The 20,773-nt window shown below is 45.4% G+C and overlaps 1 protein-coding gene across 1 annotated transcript in view; it reads left to right on the top strand.

Annotated features, from left to right (window-relative positions):
* The window catches only part of Yy1 (YY1 transcription factor), a 28,067-nt gene extending 11,217 nt beyond the window's left edge, over positions 1 to 16,850 (top strand). The window contains exons 2-5 of the mRNA XM_028764463.1: positions 3,078 to 3,240; positions 9,630 to 9,690; positions 11,300 to 11,458; positions 12,131 to 16,850. Coding sequence (XP_028620296.1) covers positions 3,078 to 3,240; positions 9,630 to 9,690; positions 11,300 to 11,458; positions 12,131 to 12,313 — 566 coding nt within the window. The 3' untranslated portion in view covers positions 12,314 to 16,850. The remainder of the gene's footprint in view (positions 1 to 3,077; positions 3,241 to 9,629; positions 9,691 to 11,299; positions 11,459 to 12,130) is intronic.
* The last annotated feature ends 3,923 nt before the right edge of the window (positions 16,851 to 20,773 follow it).

Genomic DNA, 20,773 nt, shown 5'->3' on the forward strand with positions numbered 1-20,773 from the left:
TTCTCTTCCCCTCCCTCCCCATCATCTCTTCCCCACTTGGCTAACTCAGCCACAGCAAGTGACACCACCATCCTCCAAGAAATGTATCTGGTTAACAAACTGTGGTTTAGTCCTCTAAATGAAATCTTCACAGTGTTGTAAGAACCTCCTGGAAATGTATTTGTTTGGTGCTAAATCATGTTTCTCAGAAGTTATTCCCTTTGCAAGGAGAAAAATTATCACTTTAATCCTCTTCTCTAAATAAAATCTCATCATGTAGGTCAAGTGTCTGAAGAGCCAGGCAGTGACAGTTTTTGTAGGTTTATGCTCTCTGTTAGAGCCAGTCAGATCCACCTGACCTTGCATCAGAAAAGCAACTATAGATGACCCCTAAAGAAGTGGAAAGATTTGTTTAAAAACAGAACAAAAAAGCTTGTTTATAAAAGTGGGGCACTTTTTAAAAAAATATTGATTCTTAGTTTTTACATACAAGTATGTGCACATGTAAGCATAGATGTTAGCTGGCTGTAAAAAAAGGGCACGTAATCTTGGGGAGCTGGAGTTTAGAGGTGATTGTGAGCCTTTGGGAATGGACCTCAACTCCAGGTCCTCTGCAAGAGCAGTGCACATTAGCAACCTCTCAGAGTCGTCTCTCCAGCTCCTTAAACCGATGTTTTGACTTTGAAACAAGGTCTCACTATGTAGACCAGGCTAGCCTCAGACTTCACAGCTTGCCTCTCCGTCTGCTTCCTGAGTGCTGATATAAAAGGTGTATACCCCCCCATCTAGCCTCACCTTGATTCTTAACAGCCTTGAACTGGGACTTAGATCTCAGCAAGTGTGTTAGACCCAGACCGGTTCAGGTGAGCCCCAGGGATCTGTCTTTTCAGCTTCCTCAGAGCTGGGATTCCACATGCTACCTTTAACTTGCCTTTGTTTTTACATGGGTGCTGGAGAACAAACTCAGACTTGTAGAACAAGCACTTCATTCCTGTTTCCCAGCCTCTCTTTTGGGTTCGTCTTATACTCTTGAGTATAGTAAGAACTGAATCTCAAAAAAAAATGAGTGTTTTCTGGGCTGGAGGTGTGACTGCGTAGAAGTGTTTCATCATTTAACTTCCTTCTCTAGAAGTGTGTTCCCTGAGGGTAGAGACTATTGTTTCTGGCCACTGTTGCCAGTGACGGGCATCTGTCTTCAAGGCCCTGGCTAATACACATGGACCTAATACAAGGGTTAGTCTAGGCTGAGAGTTCTCAGTGGTGTATTCCCAGGCTAGCTTCAAGTTTGCTTTGTAGTTAGAGAATGACCTTGAATCCCCCCTTTCCTCCCTGCCCCCGTTCTGGTTTATATACTTGTGGCATCAGGTACAGGTTATGTGGTACTGAGGATTGAACTCAGGGCTTGTGCTAGAAAAACACTTTACTGACTGAGCTACATTCAGAGTGTTAGGACTGGGGAAAGTAGAGAGGAAATTTAGCTTCCCTGCCTACCATTATATTTCTGTAAGGTTAGGTTTTGGTGTGGTCGTGTATCTAGGTGAGAGACTGACATTGCTAATAGAGACAGAGCAAGCTGAGAACTTGTATGCGCCAGTGTGGAGTCCCAGCTTTGTAACTGCTAATGTTTTCATTGATGCAGCCAGTCAGCTGTTTGGTCTTACACCTGTTCATCCATCCACAGGAATGCATCTTTATCAATACAATACATGGATGTATTGTCTTCCTGCTTCCTAAGAGACATTTGTGCTTAACAGTTCATCACACAGGTCTGAGGGTTAGGCTTAAGGGTTTGCAACCAATAAATAAAAGGTTTCATTTTTGTTACGTCCTTTTCTTAAAAAGGGGAGGGGGTTGCGAGTTTGCCAGCAAGATGGCTCAATTGGTAAACTGGAAGGCCTGAGTTCACTCCCCAGGTCATATGTCCAGCAAGGAGGACAGTCAGAGTTGTCCTCTAACCTTCGCATCCTTGTGTCCCTGAATTTTGTTTACAAAATAACTTTTAAAAGTTTATATCTACAACTTAATAGTTAGCCCCAGGTAAATTGCTTAATTTTTCTATGCCTGAGTTTCTTCTGTTAAATCAGAGTGGGTGGTAGTGCCCTCACTTTTATAGGGAGTGTGTGTGATGATGAAGGTAGCATAAACCCTGGGTAAAATGTACCTGCTGTTACGTCAGATTCCTCATGTAGATTTACACTATATTCTACAGTAAAGGATGGTGTAAGGAAGCTGTTCACACGTGTTTATTGCACTACTTGGGAAGGGAGGCAGGCGATTCAGGCTAGCCTAATACAGACCAACTTAAGGAAGAGGGTAGAAACGGGTGAGGCTCAGCAGCTGGACATGATGAATATGAAGGGAAAGAACCTCCTGGAAGTTGTCCTCGGCCTTGGCACCCAACTCACATGCACAAGCCACACAATAAAAATTAAGTGAGTGGCTTTGGGTTTGGGTTAGTTTTGGTTTTTGTTTTTTGAAACAAGGTTTCTCTTTGCAGCCGTGGCTGCCGTAGAACTTGTTCTATAGATAAGATTGGCCTTGAACTCAGAGATCTGCCTGCCTCTACCTCCTTAGTGCTGGGATCAAAGGTGTGCGGTACCACTGTCCTGCAAATAAAATGTTCTTCAAACAAAATAAAACTTGTTTTTAAAAATAGAGCAGTGGAAGATTAGAGAGGCGTTTGGTTTTTGTGTCTGCTTTGCTTTTCCTCTTGGAGTGATTTAACTTGTTGATTGCTTGACTTGGAAGAAGAATACTCTTTTTTTCTTTCAGGTACTAGTTTGTGAAATGGGTAAAAGGCAAAACTGAGAGAAGCCAGTTAGACAAGGGTAAACCTGGAGAATGTATGACAATATACTCCTGGAGAGCTAGCTGTTTCCGGTAGGCTAACTCAGAACACTAATGTGAAGGGAGGTCTGCTGGTCTTGACATTGAAGGATTGGGTGACCAAGGAGGAGTTGAGAGAGGTGGACGACAGAGTGAGTGGGTGAGGGTTAGAGTGGGAGCCCTGCATAGTTACTGAGGAGGATTCCGCTGGACAATGTCTGTTTCATTCAATGTATCCATATAGTTAAGATGATCAATCTCATGTGTTTCAGATGAAAAAAAAGATATTGACCATGAAACAGTGGTTGAAGAGCAGATCATTGGAGAGAACTCACCTCCTGATTATTCTGAATATATGACAGGCAAGAAACTCCCTCCTGGAGGGATACCTGGCATTGACCTCTCAGACCCTAAGCAACTGGCAGAATTTGCCAGGTAAGTTGCAAGAGCCTTTCTTTGTAGTCTAGGAAGTGCTTGAATGTTTCTAGCTGTATTTTTTTTATTTCCACGTGTCAGTGGTGGTTTGTAGTTTTTCTCTAGGGACACTTCTGAAAACAAAAGAAAGCCACTAAACAAAAGCAACTACTTTTGGTTTTGGTGATAGGTGTGCTGTTGATGTGTGAAGGGCGCTGTTTCAGACTGAGATGAGGCGGATGCTCTCGGTGCCACAGCTGGTGTTGGCCAGCAGTGTCATCGCCTCTGTGCCTCTGTGCCTCTTTGTTACAGCATGGCCGGGTTTATCCTGAGTGCTTTAACACAGAAGGAATTTCAACGGTTGATGATGTGGTGTGTGATGAGTGGAGTGGCTCCTGGTGTTTTGTTAAGTTAGGATGGGACTTCTGTGGCCGCCCAGGCTGAGATCTGTTCTGAGCTGTCAATATCTGTGTTTGTTGATACTTGTGTAGTTGTCTTGCCTGAAATAGGCTGGGTTCCTACAGAAGTCTCTGCTGTTTATATTAGTTTTTAGTGTTGTGGGCATTTTTTAGGAGGACATAGTGGGGTAGGGGTGCACAAATAGGTAACATCTTAAGTAAAATAGAATTGCTAATAGTACAGCATCTTCCCTTGCCTGAGATTGAGCAGACTCATTTGTTTCATTTGTCAGCAATGTTAACGCTCTGTGTGTCTTAACACTGAGTTTCAGATTCTGTTACCAATTATATTTCAGGTACAATTTTGTGAATGAATTTGCAACCCCACAAAAGAAAGGCTACAAATGGAGATTAGAATTTGTAGTGTACATACCAGGTTGGCAATGAGGTATGGTGTGGTGGCACACTGAATCAGACACTACGCCTGAATTTAATGCTGTGCACTCCTGAAGTTAGCCAGCTCGTGGTTGCTGCTTAGAATTGGATGAGGACACAGAGCTGAGTGGAGACGGCAGCAGTGTGTTGTAGACGTGGTGGTGGTTGATGTGACCTTGTGAGCCTAGAGTTTTAAGACAGTCTCGACGTAGCCCACGATGACCTTGATCTCAAAATCTTGCTTCACCCTCCCAAGTCCTAGGATTATAGCTGTGTACCTCCATACCTGGCTTGAACCTAGTGTTTTGCTAAATAAAAAGCAGGCTTCTGTGTTTTAGGGCATGTGTGCCAGAACAGAATGCACAGTAGAAAATACAAATGATGTACAATCATGCCTAGGAATTGGGGTGCTTAAAGAAAACGAATGGAATTAAGGTACATTTTAATCCGATTATTTAGGTCCATGAATGCTGACAAAAAATGGGTGGACTTTTTGTGGAGAGCAGCTGCTAAAGACATGAGTAGGGAGGAAGAGTTTTGGTCAGGGAGGATTACTTTATGACAGAGTCCAAGATGGGTTGGTCCCCTTGGATATGGGAGAAGGCTTCAAATAGAAGGCTCAAGCTAGAATAGTAGGTAGACAGAGAAACATTGGCGATGACAAGAGGTAAAGAATGTTTCCCGTGTGTCTGGTTAGGGAAAAAGCCACCAATATCCACCTTATTACATTATTACCCTTCAGTCATTGCTCAGGGGTGCAGGATTTGGATTTAGGGGCTAAACTCATGTGGACTTGATGTTTTTGGGAAGAAGTTAGAGGGCAGTCATGCTAAATTCAAGATCTTATGGAAGCTCTAAGATGGGAAGTTTGGGGAAACCCTTGTGTTTGGAGAGTAAGAGGAAGCAGAGAAGGCAGAAGAGAGTCATTTGAAGTCGAGACTTGGGAAGATGAGGCAGCATGGCTGCCAGTGAAGAACCTTGTGAAAGAGCAGCCAGGAGAGCGGAAAGTCGGCTCTCTATATTACACATTGCAGCTGGTTTAGCAGCAGAAGAGAACTGGAAAAGGACGAGAGGGGGGGGGGGCGGGGGGGCACACTACAGGTCAGGAGTAGTACAGCTCAGGTGTGATGACTCTTGGCATTGTTTTGACTTTCCCTGGCCTGATGTTATCTCAGAGCACCAAGGATGAAGAACCTAACACCCAAGGAGAAGGCCACTTACAGAGAATGATGTCATGAATGCCATGGCCACAGCAAGTGATGAGAAGACAGTGCAGTAATGTCTGAAGAGGAGCATTCACTGCATTTTTGGAGCCCAGCCCTCATGGTCTTTTCTTGTACAGTCAGCTCTTAGGACTCTGATTCTGTGTTAGAGTTGGGTGTTGTCTTGGTCGCTGTGCTAGCATGTAAAACTATTTAAGTGTGGCACCAAGTGTTGAGGATTGGACTCCAGTCCCATCTTGAGGTAGATCCATTAAAGGTCATGTTGAGCCACATGGGCTTTATTGGTGATAGAAATGCCAGAACCTGATGTAACAGGTTACTGTAAATGCCCTGCTGTTTGCAAGTCTCTGTACTGTGAGACTGTATTATCATGGAGTGGGGTCTTCAGGAGCCTTTGACTGGGACTCCAACAGTAGAGTATCAAGTAGAGAGGCACCAGGTTTCACTGTTGTAGACCAGAGCAAATGATCTCCATCAGTTATGGCAAAACTTTTTCTTCTTCGGGCCTTTCTCCTGGCCTCTGTCCTGTGATTGCAGAGCAACACTTGAGCCCCGAGGTCTTAGCTTATGCCTGAGAGTTGATATATATCCTGGGGCAGTGCCGGTGTGCTGTCTTGGACTTGAAACTGACCAAAGAACAGCTCAGACTTGCCACACTTTGCTTACACTGCTTAGCATATTAGGTTACATAGACATACGTTAAAAAGAAAAGAAAAAATGCAATGAATTTTATTTGGAATTTCTGTCTTTAAAGCTGGAGGGTTGGATTGCTTGGTTTTCAGAAGGGCACGCCTTGTATGCAGGAAACTCTAGGCTTACATGTAAGCCAAGTGCTGTGTATCTTTTATCCAGTAGTGTTCACGAGAAGCACATAGTCATTCTTAGCTGCAGAGTGTGTTTGAAGCTAGATCTGGGGTATATGAGTGCTGTCTCAAAAAGAAAAAGAGAAAGAAAAGAAAAAAATCAGCCAGTTTGAGCAGTCTGGGCAGAGGCCCCCTGTGAGTTTGAGGCCAGCCTGGTCTATAGAGGTTTTTCCAGGATAGCTGGCTGGCTACACAGTGAAATCCTGTCTTGACCTGATAACCACCCCCACCCAAAAAAAGGGTTCTGAGTTTTAAGATGGTACTACAGAGGGTGTGTGTGTGTGGGGTCTTTTACTGAGTTTCCTGTTTTTGAAAAACGTGGTCAGAAACTAGGGTCTGGTGAGTAATTTATGTCTCCTAATTTTAACTAGGCAGTAATTTTTTGTATATTTCCTTAAAGCTGGCCTGTGAAATCCTGTAGTCTGCTGGGTATGGTGGGTGAACACCTAGCTGTAATCCCAGCACTTGTGAGGCTGAGGCAGGAGAATTGCAAGTTCAGGGCCACCCTGGGCTCTATAATGAGACCCTGATGTTGCCAGAGGATAGCTGAGTGACAACAGAGACTGTCCCAGCAGCTTAGGTCCTGCCTACTGGTTCTGTCTGAGTTTGTTGTGCTGGAGAGACTTGTACTTCTTAGCTTACTACTGGAAGACTCATTGGCATGTGTTAGGGCTTTGCTATATACAGTGCTCTGCCTAAACTGTGTTGGGAAGTTGCTGCAAATGTGACTTGTGGAGTTCAGGATTTGTGGTGGTGTTCCTTCCACATGTGACAGAATGAGGTACTGTCAGTTCAAGCAGTCATGTCTTCCAATATGCCCTGCAGTTTAGTAAGACCGAGTGAGTAGCGAGTAGAGTAAAAAGCTGTTAAGGATGGCTTTCTGCTTGGCTTTTTCCTTTCAGTATCTTGGGTTTTTTGGTTGAACGATAATTTAGAATATCAGAACCTTATGGGTTGTTAAGCATAAATGATTTGATAATTTTTAAAAAAATGAATTCATTTTATCGGGTGTGGTAGTTGGTGCTTATAGTTCTTTCTTACCATGCCAGAGGCTGAGCCACAAGTTTGACGGCCTCATAGCCAATCTGAGCTACACGGTTTAGACCCTATGTCTGAAAAATCAAAGAAGCAAAAGGATGAACTCATTTTTAATCATATGACCAGTGATGATAGTAGCTGTCATTGCTCAGGGGTCTAGTGTGCTATCTTGGACTCCTTCCGCCCTGACAAAGGAAGTGTTGTGCCTGCTTACAGAGTGAGAAACCGAGGCTGAGAAGTTAGTGATTTGCTCAAGGTCATGAAGCTAGTAGAGCCAACTCCAAGTCATATGTCCATCCTGTCATTGTCCTCATCGTGTCTGGGTCTGTGAAGTATCCCAGTCAGTGAAAGAACCTCAAGTGGTGTTTCCTGGTGCTGGGGTGGGGTGGGAGTGACCTTCATTTTTCTTTTGCACAGTTTGTGAGGGAAGAACCAATCTTGTCACAGACAGTTGTGTCCTCTTTTGATTGATTCTTAGTTTTGCCCAAATGCATTGCAAAGTTTCTTTCTAACATCAATACTGAATACATTTTTGAAAATGACATTTGGAGTGGTGACATACATCTGTCACCAGCACTTAGCATGTGGAAATCAGATCACAAGTTCAAGGCTAGTCTAGGATACATGGTAAGAACCTATTTCAAAGACATCTCATTAAGACTTGAAAGAAAGGTGAGTAGTGGTGGCATATGCTTTTAATCGCAGCACTCATGAGGCAGAGACAGGAGAATCTCTGAGTGCGGGGCAGCCTGGTCTACAGAGCAAGTTCCAGGATGGCCAGGGCACTGTTACACAGAAACCCTGTATTGGGGGTGGGGTGGGGGTGGGGGAGACTTGAAAGAAATAGGAGCATTCATGAATTGCTGCTGTTTCATGCTGATCTGACCTCTAGGTGGTGCAGTAGCACTGGTCACCTCCTACTACTCTGAACTGAACCCCAAACTTCAAGTTCACTGACATTTAAGGCAACAGAGACTAGTTGATTTATAACAAGTGGAGACAGGCGTTTGAGACCAACAAAGACTAGTTAAGAACCTGTAAACAGCAGACACTTAAGTAATGCTTGCTAACTGGAATACTAGTAATTTACTTAAAGTGTGTCTGCAGGGTTGGAATTGGGAAGAATGTTCTGAGATTGGTTACCAGGCACTGTAGAAGTTCCCTGTTTCTAGGCATGGGAGGTTTGGCCAGGTTGCTAGCTTGACAGTGTAGGGAGAGCCCAGACACTCTGTCCCTGCTGAGAGATGTTACAAGTCATCTTGGTACATTGTTGTTAAGAGGGACCATTGGCTCAGTCACAGCTTAGCTACCAACCTTCATGGAAGAGTGTGAGATAGCAGAACTAGGGCTAAAAAGATCTGTTTTCGGAATTTCACTCTTCTTAGTTTTCTAGGAACTCAGTTTCTTGCCTCTTGATCACATATGAGTTTGGAAGGAATGCTAGGTCTTTCGGAAAGACCAGAGTTGCTGGAGGAAATAGAAAATAGGTAGACTGATTCTCAGTTGGCAAGCTACAACAAGAAATGTACTTTTTTTATTTTTTAAGATAGCTGTGGTGACAAAACCCTGTCTCAAAAACAAAGTAAAATTAAACATCCTGTAAAAACTGTCCTCTCCCCCCAACCACCAAAACTCCAGCAGGAGAGCTGTCCGCTGGGCAGTGTCAGTGCACCTGTTCAATCCTAGCACTTGGGAAAGGCAGGGACTTGGAGGCTGGTGGATTTCTTTGAGTTCAAGGCCAGCCTGGTCGAAAGAGGGAGTTTCAAGGCAGCCAGGGCTACACAGAGAAACACTGTCTTGAAAAAAGCAAACAGGGCAATCCCACCTGTCCACCAGGCCCTCCAAAGTAGCCAGTGCACGTTTGTGGTTTCCTTTGAGAGTTTTTAATTACAAGGGTGTAAATAATTCTATGTAAAAGTACTATATGCACGCTTCCAAAATTAATATCTCCAAAAGATGGTTTGTGTCTGTATGATGTGGGCCCATTTTGTATGTGTGTGGTTGTTTGTTACTGTTTTTTTTTTTTTTTAAGATGTTGTATATTTTTGAGCAGCTGATTTTGGGTAATTTGCCATGACCTCACTCCAACAAAATAATGTCTGCAATTGTCAGGACTGATGATCTTTGTGGGGTTGTTAGTTTTTGTTTAACAGGGGTAAGTGGGAAGAGCAGGTGTTTGAGTCCCGTATGGTAGTGGTGCTTGCTGGTGGTGCTGTTTCAAGCCACGCCAGCTTTGCCAGAGGCAGCGATGCAGGCTTTCCAAGTCAGATGAGAGCTTCTGGCTCAGCAGGCTGGTCCTTTCTCCTTTGTAGAAGGGGAACACCAGGAGCTTAGTGTTGGTGCTACAAGGAGAAATCTCAGGGACGATTTGATTTATGCTTGCTGAGTGTGACCCACTCCTACAAATCTGTCTCTTTCTCTCTCTCCTTTCTCTTTTTTTTTTTTTCAATAAGAATGAAGCCAAGAAAAATTAAAGAAGATGATGCTCCAAGAACAATAGCTTGCCCTCATAAAGTAAGTAATGCGAGGGGAGTGTCGTTAGCCATTGCCTAGGCTTCAGACAGCGTGTGAGGAGTGTGTCCTTTGAGTTTCACTTTTGTAGCTGAAACAGAGTGAGCAGCTAGGATTTGGGGTCTTAATTTTGTTTTGTTGTAGTAAAGGACACTTAAGATATGCTAAGTGGGGCTGCTGTAGGGCCAGTGTGCTTACCCCTGCTTATTGACTGTACTGTGTTAGGACTGTTTCTTTTTGGACCATTAACAAGTCACGTCTATCTTACGGCCTCGGGTTGTACTTATCCACAAGTCTTATGTGACTCTGAGCTTATGACTGAAACTTGGAAATGACTTTGGGTATTGTTAGAATAGACTAAATAAAGACTTGGTCATTTCCTTCAGCTTTCTTTTTACTCTGTTAACTGTACTACTAGAAGGATGCATAACTGTTTTCAAATGCAGCTGGTCTTTAAAGTAAAAGGGGTGACTGTAAAGTACTGTGAGGTGCGGGGGGAGGGGGGGTCAGTTTTCACACTGAACAGGGAAAAGATGTGGATGCTGAGAAACAAGGCGGAAGAAACCAAGACTGGAATAAAGAATTTCCAAAAATAGCAATTGCAGAGTAAATGTACTTGATGTCTCCTGAAGGCCGTGCACCCCAGCCTCTGTACTGCGTGTAGCTGCTCAGAGTGTGGAGGTGTAGAATGCATGTGGCTTTTAGCCAAGCCACAATTAAGACACATTTGAAAACTGTTATGCCATACGTGCCGGGGTCTCTGTGCTGCTCTGTGTAAATGGGAGCTGAAGTTAGAGGTCAAGGTGGAAAACTGGCTTTCCCCTCCCTCCCTTTTGCCTGTGAAGCTGTCTAGTGGTGACCTGTGCTGTCCTTCTGTCATGCTGTCTCACCATTTCCCCACTCACTCCATCATGGGCAACAACTGCAGAAGAAATTGTTGAGGACATGCTGCTCTCGGGCACCACACATCCATCTGCCTCCCCCGCACTGGTATCGCTTTGCCTGCCTCTTCCTTTTCCTGGTGTCTCACCAAATAAATTTCTTCTGTAGTTGCCATTCCTTGGAGACCCTCTTGCTTCTTTCTCTGTCAAGAAGGGGAAAGAGGCAAAGAGAGAAGAGGGAACAGTAGGCGATGGAGAGTGACAGCCCATTGTTGCAGCACAGAATACGGGGCCCACCAAAGGTAGTGGTGGACTACCGTCATTTTAACTCCGTTTATTTCTCAGTGCTTCTGTTACTTCGTCTGGGGGCTGTAGCTGGGTGAGGCGGCTGTGGTGTAGCTGGCAGCCAGGATGCTGGGTTCTACTCCCTGCTCGGCTGGCTACTACTAGTAGTGTGGCCTTGGGCAAGTCTACTTGAGTACACCTCTAAGCCTCAGTTTCCTCATCTGTAAGGCACGGGTTTGCAATACAAAATAAGGCCTTTTTCTCAGCTGTCTGATTTACTTTTTTATTTATGTCTTAAATAGCTTAATGTTCTGTAATGCTAAGTAAAGTTAAAGGGGGGGTAGCGGGGAGGTTGTTTAGCCATAAACAACAGGAAAAGCTGTTCAGTGATTGAGTCCTTTCTCAGTTTGCATTATGAACCACTAAGCTTCTCTCTCTGTTTTAAGGGCTGCACAAAGATGTTCAGGGATAACTCTGCTATGAGAAAGCATCTGCACACCCACGGTCCCAGAGTCCACGTCTGTGCAGAATGTGGTAAAGCGTTCGTTGAGAGCTCAAAGCTAAAACGACACCAGCTGGTTCATACTGGAGAGAAGCCCTTTCAGGTAGAGCCAGTACCTGTTCCCCAAACTGCAAGCTAGGGTGCTGGGCAGAGTGGTGATACCAGGCACCATGAGGCACTGATGGGGGTATCTATTCCCACTCCTCCTGTGACTCTCTGATGGTCTGCTTGTTTTCCTGGTTCCTGCGTGTGACTGCAAGTGATATATACATACTGGGGGTGGGAGAAACAGGGTTATGAGTAACCCTACGCTAAATTTCTAGCATGTTTACAGAGACTCAAAGGTTCTATATTTTGTAGTGAGAGTAGTGTGTTGAATTACTGCTGTTGGCACTTCAGGTGACCCTTGGTGCTTCTTATAGAAGAATCGAGTGAGTCTGTAACAGTTCTTTGTAACAGTTGGCATCACTAAATATCTTAATCATCTGTATTCTACTTTCTCGAGTGTCTCTGAAAATACTCAAGCCTTAACTTAAGTTTAACTTAAGTTTAAGTGTAACTTAGCACAACCCTTCTGTTTTTCAAGAGCTAGCCATGGTTTCCTAGTGTCAGAGATCCCTGTCTGTCAATTCTAGAATACGCTCAGAAGGGTCTCCACAGACGAGGAAGGAGATACACTCAGCAGTCGGTGGTTTTCCATCCAAGCATTGAGTCATGACCCCCAGGTTCTGGTCCCGTTTGGCAAGTGGGTTGATGTCTGGTTTTTCCTTGACAGTGCACATTTGAAGGCTGCGGGAAGCGCTTTTCACTGGACTTCAATTTGCGCACGCATGTGCGAATCCATACCGGAGACAGGCCCTATGTGTGCCCCTTCGACGGTTGTAATAAGAAGTTTGCTCAGTCAACTAACCTGAAATCTCACATCTTAACACATGCTAAAGCCAAAAACAACCAGTGAGAAGAAGAGAGAAGACCTTCTCGACCCCAGGAAGCCTCTTCAGGAGTGTGATTGGGAATAAATATGCCTCTCCTTTGTATATTATTTCTAGGAAGAATTTTAAAAATGAATCCTACACACTTAAGGGACATGTTTTGATAAAGTAGTAAAAATTTAAAAAATACTTTAATAAGATGACATTGCTAAGATGCTCTATCTTGCTCTGTAATCTCGTTTCAAAAACAAGGTGTTTTTGTAAAGTGTGGTCCCAACAGGAGGACAGTTCATGAACTTCATCAAAAGACAATTCTTTATACAACAGTGCTAAAAATGGGACTTCTTTTCACATTCTTATAAATATGAAGCTCACCTGTTGCTTACAATTTTTTTAATTTTGTATTTTCCAAGTGTGCATATTGTACACTTTTTGGGGATATGCTTAGTAATGCTGTGTGATTTTTCTGGAGGTTGATAACTTTGCTTGCGGTAGATTTTCTTTAAAAGAATGGGCAGTTACATGCATACTTCAAAAGTATTTTTCCTGTACAAAAAAAAGTTATATAGGTTTTGTTTGCTATCTTAATTTTGGTTGTATTCTTTGATGTTAACACATTTTGTATAATTGTATCGTATAGCTGTATTGAATCATGTAGTATCAAATATTAGATGTGATTTAATAGTGTTAATCAATTTAAACCCATTTTAGTCACTTTTTTTTTCCCCAAAAAATACTGCCAGATGCTGACGTTCAGTGTAATTTCTTTGCCTGTTCAGTTACAGAACGTGGTGCTCAGTTGTAGAATGTATTGTACCTTTAACACCTGATGTGTACATCCATGTAACAGAAAGGGCAACAATAAAATAGCGATCCTAAAGAAAGATGATGGCAGAAAGAGATCTGTAAGCACAGCCTTATTTTCTTCTGTTGTCCAGAATACTTACAATTCTTGAGCCTCCCAGAAATTGGAAGCTAAATAAAGCAACTCGAGTTTCCTTTATTTTGCACTCAGTGACAGTGACTGTGATGAGGTCTGTGCACAGACACTTAGCATTTCCTACACGCCCTGAATTCTGAGAGCAGGCAGGAAGCACCCCAGCTAGGGAGCTACCTCAGAGTACACAGATGGCCCATGGCTGGCAGGATTGCTCTTGGTATCCTGGTGTGTCGGGAGTGATCTGTTGGCATGGGCCTGATGCTTTCTGAAGGGAAGGCACCGGCTGGTAGTGGGTGCCCCAAGGGAGGACGGGCCTTCTTTCTCATCACTCAGGCTGCCTTCAGTGGCAGTGGCTCCTGGGCTTGTACAACAGGAAATCTCAGTGCAGTCCTTATTAGATGCTATCAAATGTAGCAGTTGAGTGCCAGTAGCTGTTTGCTTGTAGACACACTAAGTGCAGAGCGGCAAGGCGATTAGATTGTTAGAAAGTTGTACTCAGTGAGTACTTGACTTGTCATGTGTGACCTCTTCAATGTATAATTTTTGAATTTTACCTAGGGTCAAATACCAGACTTGTTAAATATTTTATAAACTGCCGTGATACATCAAAATCTCATTATTCAAGATGCAAACCTAACTGTCTGTCTTTCTGTGCTGAATGCTTGACTACAAGGTAAAATGACAAACAAATACCAGATTCAGTCACCAAGAGGCTGGGAGACCAACCGGTCGAACACTTAGCCCAATTTCTTATGGCCTCGCAAGGAGGATTGGTGTCCTGGACACAGTGGTCCGTGGCTCTGGAATTTTGAAGTGCCTTCTGAACCATACATGGAAATCGTAACTTGGGACACTTGTTTTATTCGTCCAGAATCTGATCCAGTGAGTAGTGGACTGAGCTCATCAGCAGAGCCAGCTGTGTGCTGGAGGGCAGGCTTTGCTGTGCCTGGCAGTCAGGAGGGGGTAAGCCTAAAGGGGCCCCTTCAGAGCCAAGTACCCATGTGACTCTCCACCAGGCCTGGGCAAAGATCCCGATGGCGCTTTTGTGAGCACCCAGGCCTTTAGTCCCTACCATCAGGTTGAGCTTTCCCAAATGCCCTGCAGTCGGAGGCCAGAGCCGCGTTGCCCTCCCTCAGCCAATGTTGTGCTACCCTTGAGCCTGGCCCTGGCACCTCAAGACCCTTGCCCAAGGCTCCACAGCAGAGCAGACCTGTGCTGTGGAAAGGCCTGCCAGCTAGCCACCCTGAGAGTCGGGCCCATGTGTAGAGCGAGGCCCTCATCCTCTGTGCCTTGATTCCTTGGGAGATGCTCTCGGCCATCTCTTCTGTCCCTTTCTGTCTGAATGAGCAGTCATCATCGTCTTCTCAGTGTGCAGTTAACTTCAGTTAGGAGTTAATTTAGGGGTTCAAAGACAACGTGGTGTGCAAGTTCTCCCTTAGGACAGCAGCGTAGGGAACTGACATGTCAGTGGTCAGAAGAAAGCTGCTTCTCATTGGCTTTCGCTTAAACCCATTTTGCTTGTTAGAATTTATAGTTTTGTTATAGATGTAATTTACTAAATTTGAAATGGTGTTCTAACAGTGAGTCCATTGTCTAGACACTTAATCTGATTTGTAAGTAATACCGATAGACATATTTTCTTACATCTGAGCAGAAATAAATGCATGTTTTTAGCAAATGTAATGTAAAAACTCAAGAAGATAAGTTTACACCCAATAAGATATTATTTTCTATTTTTAAATTTGTTATTCACCCCTTTGGTAGTGGGGTTGGGGGCATATTAGCTGTGTGCAGAGCTGTCACTCCAGAGTGAGCTTTATTTCCCACAGAGATGCTGGGCTCTCGCTGTGCTCATCCTGTGCCGCGGTGTGTACTTTGTCCAGACTCCAGGCCTGAGGAGCTGAGGAAAACCAAGACTTTCCCCCGACTCCCCCCACCCCATTTGGTTTCCACGCACAGGTCCTTCTGAATGCTTTTTTTGCTATGTTTGGGTATGTAAGGCCTCTTTCTTGAAGGGATGGTGTGTGCAATGCCTGCCCATGTTTCTAGGCAGGCTTAGCTTGTGTCTTCACAGATGAGAGCCCACTGTCAGTGAAGTGTGTGCGCTCCAGGGTTATGGTGCTGGCCTACCTTAGCACCCACCCCACCTTCCCACTCTGCAGGACTCACCTGTGGTATAGCCCTCAAATCACTGACTAGAGTGTATGCCTGTGAACCAGGCAGCCTTGGCCTGTAATTTTATCCACTCCCCACTATACACGGGGACTTGACTACTTCTGCCTCTCCCTGTGCTCCAGAATCGGCGTGATTTAGTCAGTCTTCAGTGTTTTGGTTTTTTTTTCTTGACATCTAGCCTACAGCAAGAGTGGGGACTGACTTCAAGGTCAGAACAGGGACATGAGCACAGAGTTGCCATCCATGACTGACTACTAAAAGGCATTGTCCTAGCAGCCCTATTGCCTGCTGAAGCTCCTTTTCTAGCACAGACTGTTTCTCTGGCCATAAGAGGCCCCTAGCTCACTTTGCAGCCCTTTGGTGTTAGTGTGACCTCTTCTAGAGCCCAGGTCCAGGACCTGGCAGATACACTAGCTGAGGATAGGAACTCAGAACTCCAAAGCAGATGTGCTTGCTTGCAACACTTGAAACTCTGGTCTTTGGTCAGAACAAAAACTACTCCATGCTTCAAATCACATCCCAGCAGCATTGACCAGGTTGGTTAGGATTCCAAAATATCGAGCTTTTTCCCACAGCTTGTTAACTACTCTCAGGGTAAGCCCAGGTGCATTGGTAGCCTCAAGATGGCTTAAGTACAGGCTCTTCAGGTGAGTAAGTCGTTCTGGGCGGGAGAGGGTGGCTGTGTGGCTGAGAGGCTACCTGGCATCTTCGGGCATAATCGGTCAGTATGGTGCCAGGAAGATCATCCTCCATCTCGGACAGTATGTAGACTTCATAGGAAGGAGTGGGTGGCAGATGTGAGCAAATGTCACTCAGCCCCTTATAAAATGGTTAAGGCATTGGAATTGAGTGTTAGCAGTAGGTCACAGGCAGAGTGCACCTTCCAGACTGGTACAAGGTGTGCCTAGCCAGCGTTCTGGAGATCATTAAGGGGGTTAGTTGGCAGCACGTTGCTCGGCATTTCAGAATGGCAGATTTGACGCTACTAAAGGTCCCCTAAGAAATGACATTGAGGGTGGGCAGCTGGCTGTGCTGGTTGTCTGCATCCCTGCCTGGAGCCACATGTTGTCTACATATGTAATAAGGGAGGAAAGAAGGCATCAGTACCAGAGTCACCTCTCTATAATGCCAGCAACTGTTAAACTCTGATGTCTACAAATGGCAAGAAAAGTTGTGTCTTCATTTTCTGGGAACTCCCATAGGCCCTGGCTCAAGGACTTTGCATTGTGTGTCATGTACATCTCTTAAGTGTTCTTTGCTGTTCTGGAATTGTCCTTGGTTTTTCCTTAGCTCATAGATCATAGACACAGAAATATTATAGTATTTAAAGCATCCGCATCAAGCATCAGATGGCTTCGCATCCAGAAAAACATAACTCAGTTTGAAGCACCAAGCATGTGTAACATGGCTCTATACAATACAATAAAAAACGCTAATGTTAAGCTTTTTAATGCCTGTGGTTCTTGTTTTGTTCCTCACTTTGCTGGGTCATTCTACCTTAAGCCTAGTGGTGAGCTATCCCACCCGATCTGAGGGTTCCTAGATTCCCAGGGAAGATAACTGTTGAACCCTTCTCACCCAGGAACGGTGTACCTGGGACCCAAGTCACAAGTTGGAGAAAGGTTCCACTTCCCAGCCAGGAGTTGTGGTAAGACCACAGCTTGGGATTGTGATCCTCCCCCACAATCCCCCGTTGGCCTCCAGAAGCTCGGGAGCCAAAAGATGGACTCATAAAACTTAGTAAAACTGCCCAGGACTTGGCTAGGAATGTACTTCTGTGCCTGCCTGGGGTCCTGGAGCCTGATGGTGACACAAGCAAGCCTCCCTGCCCTGAAGGGGGGCTGCAGGCATAATATTGCTGAGGTGGCAAGGCCCCAGTCCCTGTAAGCCCAAAACTGCTGAGGTCCACAGAGCAGCTAGGATGAACATTCATTCTTGCATCTTTGGCTGGTAAGTGGGCTGTTCTCTGTAGGTATTCCCAAAGACCTGGCAGTCTACCTCTGACTAGCCTGTAAATATAGCTTTAATCTCCAAACCACCGAAGAAATTGGGGAGCATTCATATTGTGCTAAGAGTGAAGAAACAGGCCCAGAACTCTCTCCATGGGCCTTTTAGCTTTCCTTGTGTGGTGTTTGTTTCTGGTCCCTTGGCCTAGGTTCTCTCTTCTAACCTCCTTTCAGGGAAGCCTTGACTGCCCTTTGCAAATAGAGTGAATGGGCTTTCTGCCCAACCTGGACCTTTCTGAGCTAGAACAGTAAGCTGCTGTCCACATTAGAAAAGCCCCCTCCCCCAGGGAAAATGGCCTGTTTCATGTAACCCTCCAAATTTCAACATCAACTCAGGCTTGTGCCCCAACCTACAGGGGAGTAAATCACTGTATCCCAGCTTGCCTTGCTGGAATTCCCAGGTTCTTGACTCCGTTCTGTGTTTACATGTCAGACCCTGGTTTGTTTGTTTGTTTGTTTTTTAAGATTTATTATATGAGTGCTCTGTATGTATACCTGCATGCCAGAGGAGCATCAGATCCCAGTCACAGATGGCTGTGAGCCACCATATAGTTGCTGGGAATTGAACTCAGGACCTCTGGAAGAGCAGTCAGCGCTCTTAACTGCTGAGCCATCTCAGATCCTGTTGAAGGAACTTAAGGTCCTACATTAATGGCACTTATACTTCACCTAGAAGGAGATGTAAACATTAAATACTGAGCTATGAAAAAGTGCAGTTAGCCATGTGTGCGTGCTGGTCCATGACTTTAATCGTAGCACTCTGGGAGGCAGATGCAGGTTGATCTCTGGAATCTGAATCCGAGGCCAGCCTGGTGTACAGAGCAAGTTCCAGGATAGCCAGGGCTACACAGAACAAGGTGTGTATGGGGGAAGAGGGAGGACGTGCAGCTGGCCTCGGTGGCCCTGTGAGAGGGCTGACAGTCACCCTCTTGTCCCCTTCCTTGGCTTCTTTGTTGCATACTGCCAAATGCATCCGGCACAGACTGTGAGGCAGAGGTGGGGGTTTATCTCAGCATCTATCTGGCAGCCATTGGGTTTTATCCAGTGAAGTGGTCGGATCTGGTGTGTGCTTTAAAGACCAGACTGGTGGGCCCAGCTCACTAAGGAGAGGGTTAGGGTCTGGACTGAGGCTTGGGGCACCAGAGCAGGTGTTCCTAGAGTCCTGGGATGCTCCAGGGCAGACAGGTGTCTCAGCACCCAGGAATAATATGCTCCGGGGCAGGAAAATGCTTCCTATTAAAGCCCTGGCAGTGGGTGTGCAGTTAAAAGAAGGAAGCTAAAGGATGTGGCCCGACCTGGAAACCTGCTAGGTCCCTTCCATGACCCTCTGTCAGTTAAAGGGCTACAAATGGGTAAGGCTACTGCCCAAATCTCGTGAAAGACTGATTTCGGAGACAAAGGGCTAGAGAGCAGGGAGATCCTGCCCTGTGCTTTGACCTGCAGTGGCTAAGTTCTCATGAAATAAAAAAGCACTCATGACCCCCTTGTACCATGCAAGCAAGCCTTCCACAGGCCCCCTCACTAGTGAGCTCGGCACTATAGGGCCAGGAGCTTGTCATAGGACATCCTCTCAATAGCCTCCAAAGTCGATGCCATAATCTGGTTTTCTAGGAAAGCTTGTCTGAGCCACAGTCCTCACTGCACCCAGCCATTCTTCACAGGATAGCAGGAAAACCCAACAGGCAGGATTAGCCCCAGGAGAGAAGCATCCAGGGACACATTTGTGTCTTCCCATGTCAGAAGTGATTAACTGGCAATAAATTACTAGCCAGGTGTGATGGCACGCACCTCTAATCCCAGGCAGGCAGCTGCAAGAAAGATCTCGTCAAAGGCAGTCTTGCTTATAAAGTGAGTTCCAAGCTAGCCTCGGCTACGTGAGACCATGTTGCAAGCAGAAAAAGAACTTTGTATTTGTCAAGTAAATCTCAACTATGCTTGGTGGCCAAACAATGGCCACCAATCCTTCGGCTTTGTTTCAGTCTTCTTTTAAAGATTTATTTTAGAAGTATGAGTATTTTGCCTGTATTCATGTCTAAACCGTGTGCCTGGTGCCCTCGACTGTCAGAAGACACATCTCCTGAAACTGGGGTTATGGATGGTAGAAATCAAACTCAGTTCTTCTGCAAGAGCAGAAAGGACTCCTAACTCAGCCCATCTCTCCAGCCAGTCCCTCGTTCCCTGAATTCGTCTTAATTACTAATATTAACTCAGCTCGTTACACGTTACACTAAACACAACTGGACATAATGGCAGAACAACCTAGAAAGGGTTGAAGAGGTTCACCTTTCCTTGAGGCTGCTCGGAAGGCCGAGAGCTGATGCAGGAGAGAGCATTTTGGAAATCCGGTGAGTCTTAGGAACCACAGTGCTTAGGTGGGCTGTTTGAAACCCGTGTGTTCAAGTGTCACGATCAAGGGAACCTGTGCTCCAGCTGGCTCAGGGCACTCAGGGAGTCCTTCACTGCGGCAGTTTTCCTGGATGCGGGTGACGATGAGTGACCAGGTGGTGGTCAATATGCCTGCCATATAAGTCTTGCAGAACTCCTTTTTACATTAAAAAATTGTGTGTGTGTGTGTGTGTGTGTGTGTGTGTGTGTGTGTGTGTGTGTGAGTGAGTGTGTGAAGGTCAGAGGAAAAGTCAAAGGAGTTGATTCTCTTCTTCCATTTATATGGAAGGGATTGAACTCAGGGTCATAGGCGTGGCAGCAAGCACCCTTTCTCGCTGAGCCATCTCACTGGCCCAGTCTTCTTTGTCTAGTCCTAGGTGAGGTGGATCCATCCAGTGGGACTGGTTAGTTCCCATGTCTGGTGTTTCTGATGTGACTTGATAGATTCACAGTGATCATTATTTAGTGACACAAATAGACATCAATTCGTGCCCCCTGGCATGCTGGCAGATGGTGTTTACTCGTGTCAACAGGATGCGCAGTCATTCTTTCTTGGCATTTACACTCAAAACTGAGTAATTGAGGTCCAGGCCGTGACATTTATAACATGAAGTAACTCAAGGCCAGATCTGGCCTGCAGGTTGTTATTCCCTAGAGCTGTTCGCCTCCAGCCCTCACGGGACCCAGACCTTGGACCCAGATTCCCACCCCCCACCCTTTCTACCTCAAAGTGTGGGGCTGCGTCCTCTCACTTAGGACTTGGCTTACCCATATTCCTTTAATCACACAAGGAACGTCCCTGGTGTCAGCCACCTCCTTAAGAACAGTGTCTTTCAGGGCTCTGGGGAAATTGGGAATTGAGGGAAGCGCCTCAGCCTGAGGGACCTGTACAAAAGCAAAGAACAGAACATGCATGGGACTTGGCAGCCCTAGCCATTTCCCCCAGCATCTCTGGAGGCTGAGTCAGGGGGAATCTCAAG

Source organism: Grammomys surdaster, unplaced genomic scaffold (assembly GCF_004785775.1).
Source record: "Grammomys surdaster isolate TR1022 unplaced genomic scaffold, NIH_TR_1.0 144, whole genome shotgun sequence".
NCBI lineage: Eukaryota > Metazoa > Chordata > Mammalia > Rodentia > Muridae > Grammomys > Grammomys surdaster.